This window comes from Rattus norvegicus, chromosome 11 (assembly GCF_036323735.1).
Source record: "Rattus norvegicus strain BN/NHsdMcwi chromosome 11, GRCr8, whole genome shotgun sequence".
In the NCBI taxonomy this organism is placed as follows: Eukaryota; Metazoa; Chordata; class Mammalia; order Rodentia; family Muridae; genus Rattus; species Rattus norvegicus.
In genome coordinates, this window is record NC_086029.1 from 69,927,309 (window position 1) to 69,951,356 (window position 24,048).

The window sequence follows — 24,048 nt, forward strand, 5'->3', positions numbered from 1 at the left end:
TAAAAGAAAAACAATAAGTCATAGAGGACGGTTTGAGGCCAGTTGAAGTTAGAAGACCAACAGTAGGTGAGAGTCTGAAATCCTACCTACTCCGGACGAAAAAGAGGTGATCTCCAATTCAAGGCCAACCTGGGCTACAGAGTAATTCAAGTCCAGCCTGAGCAACTTAGGGAGACTCTGACTCAGAACAGAAAGTAAACAGTGGGCTGAGATATAGCTCAGTGACAGAGCACTTGCCTAGCATGTATGAAGCCCTAGGCTCGACACCCAGCAACACATTAAATAAATGTGTGTGCAAGCATTAAATTTGAAGAATTTGATTTTTTTTTACTCTGTAGAAATATGGAGGGTAAAAATCTATAACAACTTCAAATGACATTCAAATAGCATGAGAAAAAGTTGGCATACATGTAGACAAGTACATGCTATAATACATGTAGATGAGCGTGTACTGCAAATTAATATATTTGTAGATGACTAAGTACCATAAATTAACATACATGTAGATGAATATGTGCTATAAATTAACACACATGTAGATGAGTGTGTGATATAAATTAACATATATGTAGATGAATATGTGCTATACATTTGGGAAAGGAGAGCTGAGGAACAGAGCTAAAGCCAGGCTTATTGGTGTAGACACTAGAGTGACAGAAACCAGAGGCTTGTGAGTTCTTGAAAGTCTAGGCTATTGGGTGAGATCCATTCTGAGAAGAAAGAAAGGAAGGAAGAAAGGAAGGAAGAAAAAGTGAGGGAGGGAGGCAGGGAGGGAAGAAATAAGAGGGAGGGGAAGAAGGGATAGAGGAAAGGGAAGAAAGACAGACAGACAGACAGAGATGCTGACAAGTGGATAAAGGTAAAGGATATATTGATAGATACTCTACATTCTACTTTTCTATTCATCCTTGAAACGTCTCTGTAAATTAAAAAAAAATAATACAAAGTGAAAAACAGAACGACATGGGGGGCTCAGTGCTCAGCACTCAGGGGTTGGAGCCAGGAGGACAGGAAGTTCAAAGTCATTCATCCTTGGCTACATAGCGAGTTTGAGGCTTAATTAGCTACACAAAGATCCTGACTTTAAAAGCTGTGTTAAAAACAAAAGCTTAGGCTACAGGCAAACAGCACATCTGGAAAATATATACATGAAGAATGGACTACCAACTTGCTATAACAAGTTACAGTTATTAGTGCATTAAATATAGCTGCATGCCTGCTATGTGCCTGACAGTGTGCTAAACTCTCAAGAGCTTATCCCGTCTGATGCCCTGAGACACTACTGAGATACTATGATTGTCACTGTGCAGAAGGTCGAGGAAATTGAAACACAGAGGGGTTAAGCACATCCAGTACCTGAAGGAGCTAGGACTTGAACTCAGGCAGCCTGGCTCTAGAGCTTAAAGTCTTCAACAGGCTTGCTCAAAGTGAGTCTTGAGAGGTAGTGTACCCTTGAGTCTTCAGGGTATCCACCAGAGAAGACGGATCACAGCTGGGGTCAAGCTAATAAAGTCTCTATTAGCCGGCAACTACACTGGGTGTTTCAGACCCCGTTGTAGCCTGAGCCTTTCTCAGGATGAGATTTAAACACAAAAATGATGTTCTGGGCTGACATACTTCATTTAATAAGACCAGAAGTGGAACTACAGAAGCTAAAAGGCAAGGTTAATGTATTTCGAGACTTCCCCAGAACTGTATGGACTTTGCTGGGCTAGGTATTCTCATTTTGGCCGGTGGGGACATCTAAATGCTGAGTTTTACAGCCTGAATGGCACGTCCATCTTGGAGTCAGTTGTGCTAAGGTCCCTCGGGTCCTGTTACAGTAGAGGCCTGTGAAAAGGGACAGTCCTGAGCCAACGAAGAGTGACCACCAGTGTACACTCAAACAAGGCTATGATTTATGGGAGCCAAAAGTTCCCATTTTGCCTCAGATGAGCTTCAGTGTTGCAATAAAGAGTCTTCTGCTCCTTGGCCAGACTTTTTCTTCCTATGTTTTAGGTTTAAAAAGCAGAATGATTTCTCTTTAGTCAGCTAATAGGCACCATCCACACCCAGAGGGACAAAAACTGAACTAATGTTTAGCTGCTTGTTACCATCTCTAAGGCTGTTAATTCTGCAGCCGAGGTGAGCAGAGCTTTGAAATCCGGGCTCAGACTCTGTTGAAAGTTTGCTGCCAATGACTTTGCTACAGTCAAGTGCCCAAACAGAGACTCTTTCCAAATATAGACACACTGAAATAGAAACCCAGAGACATAGAACCATTTGGCATTCTAAATAGGGGACTAGACTGAGGGAAAATGCTAATAGGCGGACTTCTCCTTCACTGAACTGAGTGAAACAAAGTTTTCCATACAACTAAATAAAGCTCTCTCAGCTAATGCTGTTTGCTCAGTGAGTCCTTATAGTTTATTATTAACATATGTGGGATTTATAGTCTACTCTATGAGATCGTGATAATAAACACTTGTGACAGACATGACCCCAGGTCTTGGGGAGCTAAGAGCTTCTGCTCTCTTGTCAGGGAACTACCATTTCCTTCCCACTTTTACCTCCTATTTCAGCATGAATATATTAATGCCCTCTGCAATGGATGTTCAGGCTTGGAATCGAGCACTGAATATGTGATGTGTGTTCTCTTCTTCTTTTCAACAACCCTGCCATTCATTAAGCCTGACCGTTTAAATCCTGGTCACTCATATATCTTTCATTCTTGTATCCACTGCAACGTTGGATAATAATAATAATAATATATATATATATATATGTATATATATGTATATATATATATATATATAGAGAGAGAGAGAGAGAGACCTATGCAGTATACAGTTGTCTCAGAAGAAGATGGGCCAGCTAATGGTTCTATTTTGATTGATAACTCCAAATGGTGCATTTAGAAAAACAGCTTCTTCAAGAAGAAAAACACAAACCATCAACTCAACTCTTGGGAGTATGCAATTCAGAGACTCTTAGATTCATCACAGCTGGGCTCGGAAATCTCAGCTGGAAGTGGCCACACAGTGTAACCTGCTGGCAGGTCCAAGAAACTGGCCATCCTAGACTGGTGTCATGATATTCTAACGGGCTAGCCTGGGACTGTGGAATCTCAGAGTAAACAGACAAATACAAGCCTCAAGCTACAGGCTCAGCGCTTTCCCCCTTATCTACTGGAGGACGAACAAGTCATGAGGCCAGCCCAGTTTCCAGACTGATGGCCAAGGTGCACCCATCTCATCTGACCTGGCATCAGTCTCATCTGATACTTTTTAAATGGGCTAACTTAACTTCCCTCATGGAAAACTTAGGGGTTCCACAACCTAATTCAAGCATGGGTGAAGCCCCTTGTGCCAAATGCTTTATCTTCTTGGAGCCTAGATAATTGCTTGCCCATCAGCACCAGCAAATTAGACCAGAAAGACCTCTCCCACAGTCTCCTCTGGATGAAACAGTCAGGCTGAATCTCAACTGTTTTCCTTAGTGATGTGCTTTGTCACTCAACAAATACTTAGTTGTCACCTCCTGCATGTCCAATCCTAACCTGGAGGTTGAGGAATAAGAGTCTATGTTCTCTACTCCCACATCAACTACAAAGGGAGAAACACACAGACATAAGCTAGGGAGGAATGAACTCAGTGGTAAAGTTGAGAATGGCTAGAGTGGCCCTGCTTTGGATTTGATTTGATTGACAGAGAGCTAATTGGAAGCACAGCTATTCAGTTGTGTCAGGATCTAGTGGGGGCAGTGACTTTGCAGGGAACAAGAGCAAAGGCCCTGGGGTGTCTAAGAGAAAAAGAAAGATAATTGAAGAGTAGCCCTTTGATAGAAGATGGGTGTTACAACCTGGGGAACGGTCATCTGAAAGTGAGTAACCATGCATTAAAGCACGAGCACTTCCGGCCTGCTGTGCCTTCTGCCCTCCCCTCCAATCTCACTTTTACAAAACTTAAAAAAAATCATTTGAATTCACATGATAATTTGATTGACAGTACCAAATGGTGCACTTAGGGAAAAATGGCGTCTTTGAGATAAAATTCATAAGCCATCAACTCATCCCTTCAAAGCGCTTGGTTCAGGGATATTGATTCACAGCCCACAGACATCACCACTTAATCTTGCATATCTGAATGCTCTCATCACACCAAAATGAGACTACACGATACAAGATCAAATACAAAAGCAATTTTATTTCTATATGCTAGCAATGAGCAGCCCAAAATAAAAACAATTCCATCTACAAAAGCATGTAAAGGAATAAAATACTAAGGAGTACAGTTTAAAAATTGTTAGGGTTATGTATGCTGAAAATTGTAAGACATCTCTAATGAAATTAGAGAATTCTTTCTCTTTTAAAAAAAAGTGTCACGAATTCATAGGTTGGCCCACTTGCTGTCAGGCAGTATAGCATACAGAATAATGACCATGAAGGGATATCCTGTCTTAATCCTCAGAATGTGTGAATATATCACTTTGTACTGCCAACAGAAGTTTTGCAGCTATAATAAGGTTGTGAACAGGATTATCAACATAGGACTGACATAATCACGTGTCTAATGAGGAGGCTGGAGAGATGGCTCAGAGGTTAGGAAGGACTCCAGCTCTTTCAGAGGACCTGAGTTTGATTCTCTGCCCCAGTTTCAGGAGGCTCACAACCACCTGTAACTCCAGCTTCAGGGGTGTCTGATGCCCTCTTCTGGCCTTTGGGGGCAGTGCACTCATGTGCACATACTTAGGCACATAGACAAACACACATACAAATAAGCCAAAAAAATTAATTTCGTAAAAATGTGTAAAGAGCTTAAATAGACACTTTTCAGGGAAGAGGTATGGATGCCCAAGAAGTGCATGAACAGATGTTCATCACTAACCCTCAGGAAAATGCAAATCAAAGGCTGCAATGAGTTGCCAAACTCTAAAGGTTGAACTTAAAAAAAATTAAATATAAAATGACAATTGGAAGGGCTGTAGAAAAATGGGAATCCTCAGACTTGGCTGGTGGGAATGTAAACAGTGCTTGCCCTACAGCCTTTGTGGAAAGCAGTTTGGAAGAGTCAAACATTGCAGCTCAAGTCTAGTTATATACCCAAGAGATATGAAGATAGATTTATAGAAAACCATGAATCCAAATGATCCCAGCTGTGTTATTAATGCACATCAAAGAGGAGCAATTAAAAGTACCCATTAAGGGAGTACAAATAAATGAAATGTTGTACACATACACTGGAATATTATTCAGCCATAAAAATATTGATGGACTAGACTGAACCCCCATGAATGGGATTGTTGCGGGGTGGGCAGTAATGGGAAGAGGATGGGGAGGGGAACACTCATATAGAAGGGGAGGGGGAGGGGCTAGGGGGATGTTTGCCTGGAAACTGAGAAATGTAATAACAATTGAAATGTAAATAAGAAATATTCAATTTAATAAAGATGGAGAAAAGAAAAAATATTGATGGACTAATATAACTGAAAATAGAATGCTATATCAAGGAAGCCAGTCGAAAAAGTTCATATGTACTGTGGTTTCATTTATGTAAACTATCTAGAGGAGGTAAATTTATAAAGATAGTAGTAGATTGTGGTTCCCAAGGGCCAGGAGAAAGGAGGGAAAGAAGAGTGACTGCTACAGATACGCAGCTTCTTTGGAGGGGTGACAGATCGTGGTGACAGATGCAGAAGTCTTTGGATATATTAGAACACATTAAATAGTGTGCTTTAAAAGACACTTCTTATGATGTTCGTTCATATCTGAAAATGAATGAATGTTACTAAGTAATGTTCATGCCTGAGAACGGAATTACTGGATCATATGGTCAGCCTGTGATTGGCTCTCTGGGGAATCGCCAAACTGTCTTCCACAGTGGCTCTGCCATTTTAAATTCCTACCTGTAATTTCTCCAAAGGGCCATTTTAAAAGAACCTAGAAGACAAATTTTCAACAGAGTGTAAAGGAAGGTAATGCAAAATGCTGAATCCTGAGAGAATTTGTACATGTGTGTATATGCATGTTTGTGCGCATGCTTGCTTGCAGGTTCCAGAGGAAACCCGTTGATGGAAGCTTTGGCTCCAGTGATGGTAAGAGATTCCTTGGTTAATTCCCAGTTCCTAATGGTGTTGCATGATGCAGCCACATCCTTTTTTGGTACTTTTGGTCTCTCTTCTTTTTTCTCCCTTGAGTCTTGTCCCAGAGTTCTTTCATCCACAGACCTACAGAAGACAGACCTAGCAAGAAGCATGTTATAGTTGGTAACTATTGAGATATGAGCCCCACAGGAAGAATCTGTACCCAGAATGCCTTTAATCATTCATGGAGCATTTGTAACCATTCATCTTTTTCAGATGTTGTCTCAGCCCTGGGATGGAGCTGATCACAGATACTGTTTGTGTTTGGGAGAGAGACTTTGTGTATCCCAAAACTTAGGAATAGCAGCAAGAACGCATTATGTCAACTCTTATGCAGGGCACTGAGATAAAAGCTTTGTGTGTGCGTGTTTGTTTAAGCGTGTAGAAAGTCAAAATGTTTGAGACTAGAGAGCACAATAAAAAATGGAGTAACTGAAGAATCCAGAGTACTTAGGCATCTAACCTGTTCCTCCTCTCTGAGAATTCACAAAGCATTACAACTGTCTGATATTTTTATTGAAATTTAAAACATCCAATGTGCTCAGTTTGATCAAGCCCAGGTCACCATGAGCTCCTTCGCTGCTTGGGAAGGGGTGAGAATTGAAAATGGCAGAGGAGACCTCAGTTGAAGTCAGGTTTAGTCCTGTTGTGTCTGTACTTGAGTCCACAGAGTCCTGGAGAGACGTCAACTCAACCTTCACCAGCAGGTTTCTCTCCCTTTGCTGGAAGGCTTGATGGTGTTGACCTTTGTCTTCCTTAACAGACAGCTTCTCTGTTTTTCCAACTCCGCCCACCCCCAACCACTTTGTTTTAATAAACTTTCAATTGCCAATATAAAAGACTGAAAAAAAAAACCACACTGCTCTCACTGATGTTTATAAAATGCTTCAGTTCATTTGCCTGGAGCATAGATAGATAGATAGATAGATAGATAGATAGATAGATAGATAGATAGATAGATAGATAGATAGATAGATAGATGGGGCCCTTTAACCCAAATCTAGTAAGTTAGATTTCATCAGGTGCCCTCCGAATGAAAGGTCCACAGTTTCTTCCAATGTATAAATGTTTTATAGTTCAGAAGTGGTCTTTAAACTTCAAAGCATCCATCAATCAGGCTCAGGCTCGAAGCAGATCATTGCTGAAAGTCAGGTTCGCTGACAACAGCAAAGAGCAGGAGAATGCCTTCAGACGACAGACAAAACTGAGTGATCATAAGGACTCCAGGCGCACTCATTGTCTTTGTGTGCAAGCAGTGGCAATTGCTGCAGGGTTTGCCTTGGACCCACTTCTAGACCAGAGGCTCCTGTGTCTGCAAATTGAAGAGGGCAGCCTTCAGAGTATATGGCACATAGTGTACTAGTCTGCTTCTCTGCTAGCCTCTGTACTCTCTATTTTACTCCAAGGGATATTGGGGAGATGAGTCAGGGCTCACATCAATATCAGAAGGAAGCCCCCACCCCAAGTTTCTTCTTAGTTCTCTTGTAGACGGTATCATATCCTAATTGTTAAATCACTAGAAAGAGATAGTTCCACGGCTGTGGGTGTCACTAGCTTGCTGCAAGCTCCAGGTTAAATACTCAGCACCACAGAAACAGGTTGAGTTGGCACATGTCTGTAATCCTGGCACTTAGGAGGTAGAGGCAGGAGGTCAGAAGTCTTCTAGATCATCCTCTGGACTATATAGTGAGTTCAAGAACAGCCTGGAATGCATGAGATCCTGTCTCAAAAGGAGGGGGGGCTAAATAAATGTACTTTTAGAATTAATACTACTCTCTGTCTAAGTCCAACATCAACATCACTGACATTAAAAGACTCATAATTCTTAGTTATTAGGGATTCACCACAGTGTGTTGGATTAAAGTTTCCTTGCAACAACTAAAAGTATCTTGGCCAGAAATGGCCAGATACCTTCTTGGGGTAAAGCTGGGAAAGCACCAATTTCCATGCACCAGCTGCTGGGTACAGGTTGAGGATGCCTAAAGAAAACAGTTTCTTCAGTTCAGGAAGTAGAAAACAGGTATGCTCACCCCAAACGCCTTTGAAATAAGGTGGAGATAAGGAACCTTTGTGCAAAGAGAAGGTATAGGTCAAAATGGCCCCACCTCTGATGTCCCATGACCTAAGCGACCAAAACAAGAGTGAAAGAGTGGCGAGCTCCAGCCAGTCAGGGAAGAACTGACTAGTGACCTTCAGGATTATGGAGCTGAGCCCGGTGAGATCAGCCAGGAGAAAAGGCCAGAGAGGATTGCATTACCACGAGACACTGACAGGAGGAACCTTCAGAGGAGACTAAGGCTGTAGAAATGTCTCCCTCCTATCAGCAAGACCAAGAATCTATGAGGAGCAGGAATTCCATGGTGCTCAAAGCAACAGGAAACACTCTGAGGGCTGGGCTCAGGGCAAATGCTAAAAGAGCAGGTTCTCAAAAGGCAAAAAGTCCCAGGAGGTTTGACATGTGTGCTGTCCACTCACTGACAAGCTGGACACTTTGCTTGCATGAGGTCATCATTTGGCTGCATGTGTTTATGTATGTGTCCATGTAATGCACTTTAAATGTATACAATAAAAGAAAATTTTGCAAAAAGAAGGTAAGCTTTAAAAGATAGCAGTACAATGAGTCACTATCTGCTGTCCGGATGGCTGGGGAAGCTACTTGATCTTTTAGCACTTGTACTCTATCATCTTTAAAATGGTGACAATAATAGCTGGCACCTCTTAGGGCAGCTGAAACTCAAGAGTGTCCGACACAATACATTCTCCTCAGTCTGAAGGAACAGCAGCACCAGTCACAGTAATTAACCCATGAGGAGCAGTGGTGGCTCTGCTCATTGTGGTGCTTTTGGTCAGCAGAAGCAGTGGCATCAGCCAAAGTCTATGTTATAATGAGAACTGACCCAAGTCAAAAGGAGACAGCATCTTCGCATAACATTCTCTGTGCTCCAAATTTGATCCTTAGTGTTTAAGAGTCTAAAGCAAGGCTGAGAACATAGCTCAGTGATAGAGTGTTTTCCATCTCATGCAAGGGCTTAGATTTGATCCCCAAAATATATGTATACACCCCCCAACCTCCACACAATGTGTCTAAAGATAATCAGTTTGTCTGCTTAGAACTTGGGCATAAAGCATGCATGATGTTGACATCATAGTGTGTACTTAAGGGTTAGTCCAAGGAAGTTCAGAGAGCTGAGCTCTCTAAATAATAAATACGTCAAGCACAGTAACAATGCCAGGGAGTTTGCTCTCTGAAGGTCAAAGTCTACATCCTTCAGACCCTGGGAACAGCCTTGCCTGCCAAGACCACTGCGTTAGCTCCAAGACTCATTGACCGTCTGAGACAGCTCTTAGCGGATAATTCACCGATGGGAGAAAGGAAAAGGAGTCACTGAGGCTTAGGTTTGTCTCCTGTCTGAAACTTTTGAGTTTGCTATGTAGTTACTTTCTCCTGTAGGGGAGATCAATAGGGATACAGTGGATTTGGGAATTAAAAACACAGACTGGAGCCAGGAGAGTTCAAAACTACGACTTTCTGAGAGCCCATCAAAGCAACAAAGCCTGAAACTGGGATAAAGGAAGTTCACTGTGACTAGGGAGGGTTTAGAGCATTTGTGTCTGTGTATTTTTTTTTTTTTTTACCTCTGTGGTACGCTTAGCACTTATGTAACAATGAATTACATTCTCAGCAAAAAAATACTAAAATATACTGAGGACAAAGGTGTTTCCAAATATTAAGTGTGTTCACTTAATATTCACTAAAAATACTTCCCTACCACATCGAGTTGCCTGGGGTTGTGGCTCAATGGCAGAGAAATTGCATGAAATATGAAAGGTCCTGGATTCAGTTCCCCAAATCATACAGAAATGAGAGAGAAGGAGAGGAAGGGAGGGAGGGAGGGAGGGAAGAAAGGAGGGAGGGAGGGAGACAGAGAAAGACAGAGACAGAGAGAGAGAGACTGAAAAAGAGAAATGGGGGAGGGGAGCAGTAGGATACAGAGAGAGGTGACAGGCTGGATGTGTCCTTAAGCACCCACAGTGGTGGTTCCTGTATTAAAGTGGAAAGAAAATCGAATTTAAAGATTGCTGCTTAGTGACCCAGTGACTTCAAGTCAAGTTGTTTTACTTAAGCAGCTGAGGGTAAAACATTTCCCTCCTTTTTGTTGTTTGTTTTGTTTTTCCTGCAGGCTCTGGAAATATGGCTGTCTCACATCCCATCACGGCCAGTACACCTGAAGGGAGCAATTATGGGGCAATAGGTACTTCCTAAAATGAGTCCTTTGGTAGAACTCTTTCTTTGTTCCTCCGTGAGGCTGCTCTTTGATGCAAGAGATGAGCTGGCTGGATAATCTGGAACGTTCCTTCCAGCATTCTCTGTAGCTCTATTGTTCTGTTTCTTGGATCTGCTAGCTCCCCTTGGGCTGAACTCAGTGGTTGCCGTCAACTTGCAAAGCCCATTTGGGACTTAAAAGTTTTTTATTACATTTATTCATTTTGTGGGGGGAGCATGCGAATATTGGTGGCTGGAAAACAACTTGCAGGAGGTGACTCTGTCCTTCCACCATGTGGGTCCTGGAGACTGAACATAGATCAGCAGGTGTGACAGCAAGCACCTTTTACCCACTGACCCATTTCCGAAGCCCCTCGAGTACTTAAACATCTTGTCTCTCTGTCTGTCTGTCTGTCTGTCTGCCTATCTCTGTCTGTCTGCCTATCTCTGTCTGTCTGCCTATCTCTGTCTGTCTGTCTATCTATCTATCTTTTATTTATTTATGTGTGTGCCATATGTGTATACAGTGCACATGTGCTGAGGTCAGGGGACAGTTCTTCTAAGTAAGTTCTCTCCTGCTGCTCTGTGGTATCTGAGGATCAAACTCAGGTCATCAGGTCCTCACACAAAGGTCCTCTACCCTCTTTGCTGTCTTGCCAACTCTCTAGGGTGCTGAGTTTAGGGCTTGAAAGACTTGGCGTAGCCAACACTATCCAATGAACAGCTGCCGTCTTGGGTGTCCACGGAGTTAGAAGATTCAGAGTGTAAGATTAATGCAGTGGAACAAGTGAACACAGCTGTATCTAAGTCCTTCAGCTAAGTTCACAATGAACCTGGTCAAGGCCACCAAGTTTAGGGCAAACCTGAAAGGAACCAAGTTCCCCCATACCGGTCTTGTATGACAGGAGTGCATGGAGCCCTGCCCTACCATGATGACTGTAGGCTCATGAATGGTGCATGCTAAGCAGTCCACAGAGAGGGTCTGTAGCCCCCACATTGTCATTCTGTAACTTGGAGCATATGGGCTCAGTGTAGACCACTTATTTTTAGTTCTGTAAGAACAGGATTTAAAATAAAAAACAAAGCCATCTGAACAGAAGAAATAAAGCGGAAGGTAGGCTCAGTTCACGCGTTCAAGCTGCACAAGTCCCATCTGCTCTAGAACACTCATGGCACAGAAGAATCCTCCCTGAGAACGCTGTTTTCATTACATAACGATAGAACTGGCGTGTGGGGGCTTTCTCTGAATAGTTATTCCATGAGAAATGTACAGCAGTTGGATATGTATGTGTTACCCACATGTGTAATCGAAGCTATGTATAACTCTGCATGTATGTTGCTATACATTGTGTTTGTATTTTAAAATATGAACCACGAAATATAAGAACAATGTTACTGCTGCATCCAGCTATCTACAGAAAAGATTCTATTAAATTCTTTACAGTCAGTCCTAGAAACAGACTAATTAGATATAAAATGGAAGGAAAGAAAAAAAGATGACGTTCACTTGAGGAGGCAGCCCAGGCACAGGTCTTGTTGATAAAGAATTAATTTGGACGAACATGGTATTTTCTAGAATGAGCGTGCACTGCACCTTCTGGGTTCTGTGGACCATTCTTGGCTTTTAAAGGCAGAGGAGTTTTCTGTTTCAGACGAGTCGAGTTCCAGTCCTGGAAGGCAGATGTCTTCTTCCGATGGTGGGCAGCCATGCCACTCAGACACGGACAGCTCTGTGGAGGAGAGTGACTTCGACACTATGCCAGACATCGAAAGTGACAAAAACGTCATCCGGACCAAGGTACCAACAGGCCCTGACTGCAGCTGATGAAACAGAAGAAAGTTTGGTGGTAAAATAAACCTCACCAGTGCCTCGGTTTCCTTATTCTTTTTTTCCATGAAGGGAAGCCAAGTCTTCTAGAGGGTTTAGATGAAACGTAGTTAGAGCCCAAGACAATCATCTCTTCATTAGAACCTTGCTTTGGAGTTGGGGAGGAAAAAGAATAGAACATTCTGTGTTCTCAGCACCCCAAGTGAAGAGGAGGGTCACCTCAGGGCTGCTCTGCAATGCTTCCCCATTTCTATACCTGCCATCCTTTGAGAGCAAAGACCATTTCTTTCTGGAATATGGTTAATATAGTGTATTTTACCTACCAGAAAGTCTGAGTATAAATCACACAGCTTCAACCGTATGTGATTCTGGAACTGCAAAGTGAGCAGATTTGAAAGTTGAGCAGTCAGTGCTCGCAATGTGTGAAACACTCCTGATAGGGCTCTCACATCAGTCAAGGAGCATGGTAGTGCTTTTAATATGGCAACCCGAGAAAAGCAAAAATAAAGGAAACAGTTTGGTGAATCATTTTAATCCCAGCTGGGGAGTAAATTAATGAACTTTCTAAAGTTCTCCTTTGTGTCCTATACAAGAAAAGCCTCAGATTGGTATTCTCTTCCCATTGATGCCCTAGATGTTCTTGTACCTGTCTGATCTGTCCAGGAAAGACCGGAGGATTGTCAGCAAAAAATATAAGATTTATTTTTGGTAAGTAGGTGACAGTAAAATCATGGTTTCCCTAAAATTATTGACTTATTTAAATCTATTTGTTTGCGTGCATGTGTGTATTGCAGTGCTGTAGATCAAACCACACACAGGATAAGGGAAGCAAGTCTTTCATCGCTGAGCTACATTCTCAGCCTCTAAACTCTTTAAACTTAATTTTTTTCTTTGTAAAAGTTAGAACTACTTTGTATCACAAGGAGTTAGTGTTTAATAAGGCAGGAAAATGGGTGATGATGCCTCCAACTTGAAACACAAAAGACCTGTCATGTGCCCATATGTGGGAGGATGTCCTTCCACCCAGTCAAGAGGCTGAGCTGCCCAGCCAAGGGCCTTCCTCTACTCAGAAAGCTCCGGCCCGACTGTGGTCCTCTTGCGATATGCCCCTGCATTCTAACTTTCTGAAGACTCCCCTTACTTCTGGATGCAGACATTAGAATGAAGCCAGGGGCAAGGGAGCCAATGGAATTTCACAGCTGAACTGTCATTTTGGAATTAAGGTTTATTTAAGAGCCTCTACAAAGTATCTCTCACTTGGTACTCTCACTCTAAGTCCGTTTAAGCTAACAGTGTACTGAAGGGATAAGATGGTTGTATAGGAAGTTGGTTTTAGACTGCTTTACAAATGATTGTACAAAGAAGGAAGGAGGAGAAGCAGGAGGAGGAGGACTTCAACTCATCAAGTGCCAATTGGTGAATTTTAAATACATCATTTCAGGTCAGGCACGGTGGCATCGTCTGTAACCACAGCTCTTGAAATCATCACAGGTTCAAGTCCAGCTTTGTCCACACACCAAGTTCTAGGCCAGTCAGGGACCTAGCAAGACTGTCTCCAGTAAATTAAACAAATGAAAGACTTAATGGTTTCAGTTATCAGTGCAAGGACGCTCTGCTATAACCAAACCAATAGCAGTAACCAACCTAAGTTTGTTCACTTCCTTCTGTCGCCTCTGGTCAAAATTCTGTCAACCAAACGTTCAAAGGAAAGGGAAGGCAGACTAGAGAAACAGGTGCTTTACCATCAGTTCCTGGTTGCTTTTGCAAGCTAATCGTGGAGTTGTAAGGTGGAAATATTCTTTTTTTTTTAAAGCTGAGAGGAGTTCACCGTTATGTTGGAAGTCACTGTTTTCTTGTTCCTTCTGTCCTAGGAATATCATCACCATCGCTGTGTTTTATGCCCTGCCTGTGATGCAGCTGGTCATCACCTACCAGACAGTAAGTGCTGCTCTGCCCAGACGCCCAGCTTCCATCGAAGGGAAGCCTCCCCTCTGGCTCACAGGGGAGAGTTTAGCTTAGGATCAGCTCGTCAGCTCATGTGTGTGTGTGTGTGTGTGTGTGTGTGTGTGTGACAGAGAGAGACATACAGAGAGAGACAGACAGAGACAGACAGAGAGAGACAGACACAGAGACACAGAGACAGAGACACAGAGACAGAGACACAGAGAGATGGAGAGAGCCTGAAGAGGCTCGAGATATAGAGTCTCCTCAAACTGAAGTCCTAGGCATTTGGGAGTTCCCTGCTATGGTGCTGGGCATCAAACTCAAGTCCTTTGAAAGAGCAGTGTGTGCTCTTAACCACCAAGCCATCTCTTCAGTCCCAAGAACTTACAGTTTTGGTTGATGGTTTTCTAAGACAGACCTCTCTGTTTTATAACTCTGATTCTCCTGAAACTGGATACGTAAACCAGGCGGACCTCAAGTTTGCAGAGCTCCACCTGGCTCTGACTCCCAAGAGTTGGGTGGGTATGTGTCACCAGCCTCCAAGAACTTTTTTTAAAAAATAATTTCCCATTTTGGGCTCTAATTAGGCTTCTCCATTAACAACTTCATCTCTGGGATTGTTTCCATTTATTTCCCAATTGTTTACCGACATAAAATCAATCATTCGGCCATATTGTCTATCAATGGCACCGTTATTTATCATCCTGAGTGTGTGATCATCAGGAGACAATGGGTGGAGTAAATAAAGGTCTAGACTAATGGTCTAGGGCTGCAGCTCAGTTTGCCTAGAAAGCCTGACACTGCAGCAACTCATAAATGGGTTTAACATATCTGTAATTCCAACTGTAGGAAAATGGAGGACGGATCAGAAGCTCATGGCTTTCTCACGTAGGGAGTTCAAGGCCAGTCTAGGCAGTGTGAAACTGCCTCAGGAAGGAGCACAAAATAAAATCTCCAGACTGAACAAAAGGAGCAGGAAGTCTAATTTAGCCTGTTCTGCTCGCTGGGGATACTCTGTAAAATTGTAAACACCAGGGGCTGGAGAGATGGCTCTGCAGTTACGAGCACTTGTTGCTCTTGCACAGGACCTGGGTTCCCGATGCCTGCATGGCCACTCATAATTGTTTGTAACTCGAGTATCAGGGGAATCCAGCACCCTCTTCTGACCTCCGTGATCCTCGGGCACATATGTAGTACATAGATACGCATACAAGCAAAACACTCATACGCAAAGTTTTTCAGTTTTTAAAAATAGTTTTGTGGAACTAACAAAATACTAAGCTAACAACAAAAAATTAAAAGTCGAATGAACAAATTCATACTAAACCACCTTGAGAGTGTCTGATGCTCCTTCATAGAAACCTGGAACCCAGTCACTGAAGTAGGAATTTAATGTCCCAGTCACTGAAGTAGGAATATAATTAGGGTCCAGGTTTCTAAGTATAAATTTTCTAGAAATTATGAGAGTCAAGAAGGCCAGTTTAGAATGACATGTGGCTGAGCACATTGCATGCACTGCCCCTTAATTTTTGTTAGGCATTAAAGTCACATGGGGCACTTTAAAAAATCTCAGGGCCCAGGGTGGTACCCCACACCAAGTAGATCAGGGCCTCGGGAAGGAGAGCCATGGTATTGTTTAAATCCTCTCTGATTTCTCTAGATAGCCAAGCTTGTGATGTAAGATTTAGTCCATTTATACTCATCCCATAATAAAGGCAAAGTCTCTATGAGGTTTGAACCCTGCTGTTTCTAACCTAAACATTCTTTACATACATGAAAACCCTGTCAGAAGCTGTAGCTTGCTATGTTTTAGGCAGGCTCTTGAAGGGGAAGGAGAAGGAGAAGGAAAACTAGATACTTCCTCCATGACTGCTTGGTGGGGCACTCAGAGAAGGGGGCATCTCCATTTCCTCCCATTGCTAATCCAGGGAACAGGACATAGCAAGACAGACCCATAGCAAGACACAGATCCAAAAGGCAGGTCCCAATGTTAGCATCCTTTCATAGTCCTTTCTATCAAAATAACAAAAGTCTCACACACTGTTGAATTCCATCTTGAGGCTACCGACAGATAGGACACTTTTATCTAAAGCACAGAGGGCACCCGAATAGGAAGTGTGTGTTTGCTGTGTAACAGTGGTAGGTCGTGCCCCACCTTCTGAGGAGGAGGTGGTTACACTTTAGCCTCTGGCAGGACAGCCCTGTGAGCCCTTCCTGTTCTGTAGGATAGAGAGAAGTCACTTTTCTTCTTCTTTCATTTGACTTTTTATAGGTGGTAAATGTCACTGGCAACCAGGACATCTGTTACTACAACTTCCTCTGTGCTCACCCCCTGGGCGTCCTGAGGTAAACTCAGCCCTCTGGCTCCTCATGAAACGTGAGAGATTCTTTCTGTCTAATTTGATTTGAGTTTGAACACACACACAACAAGAACAACAACAAAACAACAACGGAAAACTACCCTGGTCAGAGCAAAGAGGAATTGAAGTCAGATGTTGAGACAGGATCTGCTCCCCTCCCAGGCAATATTTCTAAGAACAACCTGTTGAGGCTTGGCAGTGAGGTTTTTAAAAACCAGATCACTAGTTATAGGTGTCTCAAGCCCACGAACATTGAGTTGGTGGCCAGCTCTCATTTAAGTATGTTAAACGACCTCACAGGGTAGGTATTATTAGTGCCACAATTTTTACATAAAGGTGCTAAGGCTTAGATAGGTAAGGATTTGCTGAATTCTGGTCCCGTAGTTCTTAGTGGTGTCAGAGTTTGTCTGCAAGCCTGACTGTTCTAAAGCCATCGGAACTTGGTGAAAAGAAGTATCTTCCTGAGAGATAGGAAAGTATCTTCTCTCTACAGAGCAGAACCAGCTTGATTTCCTGAAAATGAAGCCATGGTCTGTGGTATACATGTGCTTATCTACTGAAATCTGTAGGGAGAGCTGAAGATTAACACACTGTAGGTCCGTCTATGAGAGTCACAGGTAGAGCTGAAATGTTCATTCGTCTCTGGACCAACGCTTTCTCAGGCTCATACTTTGCCAGGGCCCTGAAGACAAGAGATGACCAGGCAGGTGTTAGGGATGCTAAGCAAAAGTCCCAGAGAAGGCAAATGTTAAGCCAAGTGAGAATCTTCAAACCAAGGCGAGATCGAAGAGGATTTCTGGTGTCTGTCTAATGCTGAAGTCCTAGGAAAATGTTAGTCTAGAAAGACACCAAATAATGAGTTTGCCTGCCTACTTTTGCGTTCATTCTGAGTCCCCATTAATTTCCTGCTCACACCTATAGCGCCTTCAATAATATTCTCAGTAACCTGGGCCACGTCCTCCTGGGCTTCCTCTTCCTGCTGATAGTGCTGCGCCGTGACCTTCTCCACCGAAGAGCCCTGGAGGCTAAAGACATCTTTGCTATGGTGAGTGGGATTGAAGGCATGAGCTGGGAGGGACTGTGCTCCCACATAGACCTGCAGAGAGGAGGGCTGTCTGGCTTGGTGATGTGATGCTGAGCTCTCTATACAGCCACTCAAGGCCACCGTTTAGACTTTCCGACTCTGGATGTGTCTCTGACAGTGTCTTTCTATTAACAGTCCTTTCCCCCTTTTTTCAGGAGTATGGAATTCCCAAACACTTTGGTCTCTTCTACGCCATGGGGATCGCGCTGATGATGGAAGGCGTGCTCAGTGCTTGTTACCATGTCTGCCCTAATTACTCCAACTTCCAGTTCGGTAATTAGAACCTATGTTGGTGACATAGATTTGAGTTACAGGTGTGTTATCCTGGAGCCCTTCAGAAACATCAAATTCATACTTGCAAGAACTGAAAGGCGTTTGGGGTGAGCTGAAGCGACCTGAGTGGACCTTGTCACCGAGCAAGGTTTCTGCACGTTGTGTGTTTGTTCTCGTTGACCAACGTTTAGTTTGGAAAACACCACATGCTGATGTCATGGTGAGACACAGTGTCAGGGGCCAAGCCAAGTAGTGCTACCTTTCAGACTTCCCACCATGTGACTTATCTACGTAAGCAGTTAGCCTGCTCTGGAGTGAAAGTAATGGGAAACTCAATTACGAGTGAACTAAAGGGGGCTGGAGAGATGGCTCAGTGGTTAAGACCACTGACTGCTCTCCCAGAGGTCCCGAGTTCAAATCTCCCAGCAACCACATGGTAGCTTACAACCATCTGTAGTAAGATCTGACAGCCTCTTTCAGTGTGTGTGAAGGCAGCTACAGTGTACTTATATAAAACAAATAAATAAATTTTTGTTTTTAATAAAAAGAGTGAACTAAATGATAGGACCATCACACTGTCAGCTCACTGTCTGGAAGGCAGGGGGAGGAATGCCTTTGCTTACCCGATGACTCTGACTCTACACCTCCAGATGACCTTCTGTCCCTAGCCTATGTGTTGGTTTTCTCCCAAAGGTAACTTCTCTCATGCTGGAAAGGGTATCCTTAGTAGACCTTAGTTAGCTTCTCCTTAGGCCTTAGGTCTCCTTCGCCAGGTTCAGAGCAGGTTCAAGATGGCCTGGAGGAACTTACAGCAAGGAAACATCTTCAGAAGAAGCCTCAGGATAATATTCCCTCCTACCTCAGTAGCTCAAACAGTGATATTCCTGAACCATTCCCTAGGTGCTGGTTAGCTCAGGTCTAGGCGGCTACATCTATTGGCAAGGAAAAATGGACTAATGTTGGACCAATCAGACCTATCCCTTCCAAGACCAGGGTTAGCATTTCTGAGGCCAAGAGTCCAGAAGGATGTGCAGTTATGAATTCAGAACATGGTAGATACCAATTTAGTATTAAAATGTAGCGTAAGAATGAAGAATGAGAGTGGCGGGCTCTGCCTGCAGACAGCACACTCCCAGGAGGCTGAGCCGAGAGGATTTCTAGTCTAGACTACGTATACTGAGACCCCTCAGAGAGACACAACAGTAACAAGATAAATTGAAAACAAGAGCTGCACAGTGCCACTCACATGCGATGATTTCATTTGGTTGGTTTGGTTTTGTTTTTCAAGGCAAGGTTTCACTGTGTAGCTCTGCCTGTCCTGGAACTCACTCTCTAGACCAGGCTGGCCTCGAACTCACGCAGACTTGCCGGCCTCTGCCTCCCGCGTGCTGGGATTAAAAGTATGTACCACCATCACACATCACAATACATCAGACTTAACTACCTGGCTTGTGCACCCTCTCTGTTCTGTTTAACAAGTTTCTCCCCAGAGTGTTCCCACCTGGGCTAGCTGTGTGAGAGCCTTTATTTCCCACATCGATGTTCGTGCTTGCTACTGTCAGGCATTTAAATGTTCCGCTGAAGTTTTCAGTAGTGATGTTGTTTTGCTCCCTGCCTCCAGAGCTGTGGAACAGCTGGGCTGCATTTAATGGGTAGTTATTTTCCATTAGTAAGGCTATTATGCTCCGCATAGAGACACCACAGTGACTGTTTCTGCACCTCAGAGTGCTGAGAACGGCTTCCACCTGACATCTTATTGTCTCTCTGCCTCAACTATCACCATAAAAGGTCTTTTTGTCCCCATTGTCAAATATAAAGTTTAGAAGATACAAAGTGAGGTCGATGTTTACTTACCCCCAATTTGATGTTTTCTCTCTGCGAACCAAAATACATTGGTGGATGGGCACAGGTTGGAAATAGAGGATGCAGGATCTTCCTAGAGCAGTGGTTTGCAAGCCTCTTCTTAACGCTGCCACCCTTTAATACAGTTTCTCATAGTGTGGTGACCCCTGACCATAAAAATATTTCTGTTGCTACCTCCTAACTGTAATTTTGCTGCTGTCATGAATTGTAATGTAAATATCTGGATTTTCTGATGGTCCTTGGGGGTTGTGACTCATAGGTTGAGAACCATTGGCCTAGAGGAGGCACCTAGTAGGGCTGCTATGTCAGAGACTTCTACACATCAGCAAATATTCTACTAAGCCACAGGGTAGGCAGCAGCTAAAGAAAAGCTTGGAGTGTCATTGCCAGGTACCCAGTGAACTTCTTGTCTTGGGTCTCTAGACACCTCCTTCATGTACATGATTGCCGGCCTCTGCATGCTGAAGCTCTACCAGACCCGCCACCCGGACATCAATGCCAGCGCCTACTCTGCCTATGCCTCCTTCGCTGTGGTCATCACACTCACGGTCCTCGGAGTGGTGGGTCCCTCTCCATCTGCCTTTAGTCCGGCCCTGAAAAGTGTCCCCCTGGAGGAGGGGGTGCCTTTTGGTTTCCTGTCTTTTCGTTGGGCCTTGGGTGCATGGGTTTGGGTCTGTTTAAGGGTGTCTGGCTTGATGACTTAGCTGATGGTTCCTAAGCGTGTAATCTTCACCTGTAAAACCAGGTGAGGGTGGCTTTTATATTAACATGAATTCTAAGTCATGCCAAGACTGGGACAGACAGCATGTAAGACAGGGCTTCCCAGCATGCCTCACCATCCACCAGCTCTTATATCTTTGCCACCCTCTGCTTCCAATGAGCCTTAGTGTTCAATGAGCCTTAGTGGTGGTTGATATAATGGCCCATTGAGACTGAAGCCTCACAGTCCTCATTATTTTGGACCAGTTATGAGTCTCCTCATTAGCTGCAGCCTGATGCAAACAAACAAACAAACAAACAAACAAGTATTTCCCGCCATGGTTGAGAACAGCACTCATCTGTGGGTATACGTATAAATATTTTGCAGAGATGATTTGACGACATGTTCTTTAGTCATGGCTGTTTTTGCTTTGTTTTGTTTTGTTTTCTACAATAAGCCTCAGTAAGAGACAATGATTTGACAGAGTTCCCTAGGGAAACCCCAGATCACACTAACCCCATCTTTATCCCTAGGTATTTGGAAAAAACGATGTGTGGTTCTGGATCATCTTCTCCGCTATCCACGTCCTTGCTTCTCTGGCCCTCAGCACCCAAATCTACTACATGGGCCGTTTCAAGATAGGTAAGTCAACACACTCTGATCCCTGGGGGAAGCGAACCCAGGGCTGTCACTCCTCCTCGATGAAAGTGGTTATCATGATCATGGGCGCTGAAACCCTGCTATGGTTCTGTGTCTCTAAGAATATGTCTTCCTTTTTATGGGATCGATTAGTCACTATTTCTGTTTTCAACTGAGAGATGTATCTTCCCACACCTCAGAGCTGGGGCACACCTCCCCCTGCTGGTTGCAAACACTCTGCAAACCACCGAAAGTCATAGTGACATGTGACTTTGATCCCAGCAGGCAGAGGCAGGCAGAGCTTTGTGAGGATGGTCTGGTCTACACAAGTTCCAAGACAGCCAGGACCACATAGAGACACCCTGTGGTTTAAAAGAAAAGGGAGGGGTCCTAAGGAGAGCAGTGTGCTCAGTATATATGCCACAAGACCTACATAGAGGAACCTTTCTCCATCTGCAGCATTCGAAAAGGACCATTTCTCCAATGCTAAATGGTTGCCAGGAATGAATCATGCACTATTTCTAGATACAAGGACAGAAACTTCTGTGACCAGCTTTCTTTACTGTGCTACTTCTGACAGTGTGGACTGAGTGCTATGTGGAAATTAGCTTGTCATCTCCTGTCAGTCAGCCATCATACACTGGAGGAAGTTCAAGATGTTTTAGAGTATTTTTAAAATGGTTTTAGCACACTGGGAGTCCTACTTTAAAAACTCATTCGTATATTTCAAGATAGACCATAGATCTGCCCCTGATATTGGTGGAGCCCAGGGAAAGAAGGCAAATAAAAATCACAAACAAAATACGCTCCCGTATCAAGTTATAAAGCAGGCACTAAAGGATACTCAAAACAAAAGAACAAAGAAAAGAGGGGTGGGTGGAAGGTTAGAGAGAAAAATGGATGGAGGGGGTGGGAAGCAGGAGAGACAGGTGAGCTAGGAGTAGAACTCAGTGGTAAAATGATCTCTAACAAAGGAAGGGAGGGAGGGAAGGTGAAAGGAATCGAAGAGAAGGGAAGAGAAAAGAAGAGAAGAGAAGAGAAGAGAAGAGAAGAGGAGAGGAGAGGAGAGGAGAGGAGAGGAGAGGAGAGGAGAGGAGAGGAGAGGAGAGGAGAGGAGAGGAGAGGAGAGGAGAGAAGAGAACTTTCATTATAGCCTAGAAGGGCCAGGTTAAAATTCAGAATTCTTGTTCCCTCAGAACAGTGTGGAATATGTCTGTTCTTCCTAACCCTGCCTCTGTGCTATGTCTCAAGAGATCTCGTAGAGTCTTAAGGACACCCAGTGTCTACTCATGTGCCACACAAGTAGTAATAGCTTGGTCATTCTTTGTCCCTGGAAGTATGCACTGGTGGAGCTCTGGCCTCAGGAAGGTAAATGGGGAGGAGGCTCTACAAGCTCTGAGTGCAGGTCCAGGAATATTTTGGGATGGAATTTGAGGTCCAATAATCCATAATGTAATCTAGTAGTGGAAGTTCCCTTTACCGTGTAGATTCCTCATTCAAAGGGTAATGAGGAGCCTCTAAAATAAGTATCCTCTTTTGCCCAAAGCAGTTCAGTGTAAACAAGTGTCTCAAAGGCTAGAAGATCAACTACAACATATTCTCAATCTAGGGCTGGTAATGGGTACCTGTTATGTCAGCAGTTGAAGGGTCAAAGGAGAAGAATGCTGTGTTTAAGGCCAGCTTGGCAACATAGTGAGATCCCATTTAAGTACACACACACACACACACACACACACACACACACCATCATCGTCATCGTCGTCGTTGTCATCTTCGTCATCATCTTCATGACTTAGCTTTCCCCTTGGACATAGTAGATCTACCCTTCTTCAGGTGATGTACTTCTGACAGATATTTGATAATTTGTGCTCATGCCTTATATTGCAGACCCAAAACTGTGAGGTCATACAAATTGTGGAAGTCCTGTGAAGCCAGTGGCAAGCAGTAACATAACGCAGGCTCATACCACAATCATCGTGTACACAAGGAATAATTTACATGAGGCTCGGGCAGTCATTTAAGAGGGTCACAACAGGAGAGAGTTGTTCCATACAAAGATTGATGAGGATTCTTTGATAAAGCGATGATTCACAAGACATAATGCTGAGAGGTGATAAAGGGGTTTCCAGGCAACCAGGGAGTAACAGCAGTGAAGCCCTCAGCATCCTTAATTCTAAAAGGGGGAAGAGGTGGTCACTAAAGCGTGTTATAGAGAGAAAGGCCCTCTGCAAGGAACTTTGGTTCCTTTCAAGTGGGAAGGGCACCAGGTGGTTATAGATTGAGCAAATCAAAGCCTGCTGTTAGAAATAAAAGATGGCAGGTCTGTTGGGAGGTAGCGAAGGGGGATTGCCTTTTAGCAGTTTTAGCAGGATAGTTTCAGTGTCATGGCCACAGGCAGTATGATGGGACCCTGAAGGGTTCTCAAGAGCTACACTAGCAGAGTCCTCACTGAGGGGCAAGATGGGATCCTGAAGAGTGATGGCCTTCAGCTCCAGAGAACAAAGGGGACTTCTTGTTCTTACAGGTTTTGCAGAGAAGGGATGGGAAATCACACCATGGGGGTCTAGCCTATGTGTCAGGAGTTATAAGCCAGGAAGGCACTAGCTAAAAGCAAAGTCCCCACTTGAAAGGCAGCCGTGGCAATGCAGAGCATGTTACAAGTGGATGTAAAACCACAGAGCCACTTGTCCAGGTTACTACTGTGTCCCTTGTCTCAGACCCTACAAAGTAGACCTTGAGGATTGTGCACTAGAGCAAGAGTTAGATAAACGTTGGATGGAAGAGAAGGGGCCCTTGGTTTTCTCCTTAGAGAGGAGCTTTCTGAGTGTCTGAGATAGGCAGAGTCCATGTCCTCCATGGGGTTGGGGGTGGGGAGTGAATGTCACCTCTACAAATACAAAATAAAGCCATCATTTCAGGAAAAACAAAGCGAGTGGCAGCTTACCTATCTGGCTTCCTTCTTACAGATCATTT

The 24,048-nt window shown here is 43.7% G+C and overlaps 1 protein-coding gene across 5 annotated transcripts in view; it reads left to right on the forward strand.

The window, feature by feature from the left end:
* Sidt1 (SID1 transmembrane family, member 1) overlaps positions 1 to 24,048 on the forward strand; it is a 97,620-nt gene that overhangs the window by 59,551 nt on the left and 14,021 nt on the right. For 4 of the 5 annotated variants that reach the window (XM_017597923.3, XM_006248328.5, NM_001100653.1 and 1 more), the window contains 10 exon segments: positions 6,029 to 6,072; positions 10,302 to 10,373; positions 12,037 to 12,182; positions 12,847 to 12,920; positions 14,084 to 14,150; positions 16,429 to 16,502; positions 17,438 to 17,561; positions 17,756 to 17,873; positions 20,160 to 20,296; positions 20,970 to 21,078. In XM_017597923.3, coding sequence (XP_017453412.1) covers positions 6,029 to 6,072; positions 10,302 to 10,373; positions 12,037 to 12,182; positions 12,847 to 12,920; positions 14,084 to 14,150; positions 16,429 to 16,502; positions 17,438 to 17,561; positions 17,756 to 17,873; positions 20,160 to 20,296; positions 20,970 to 21,078 — 965 coding nt within the window. 5 annotated transcript variants of the gene reach the window in all.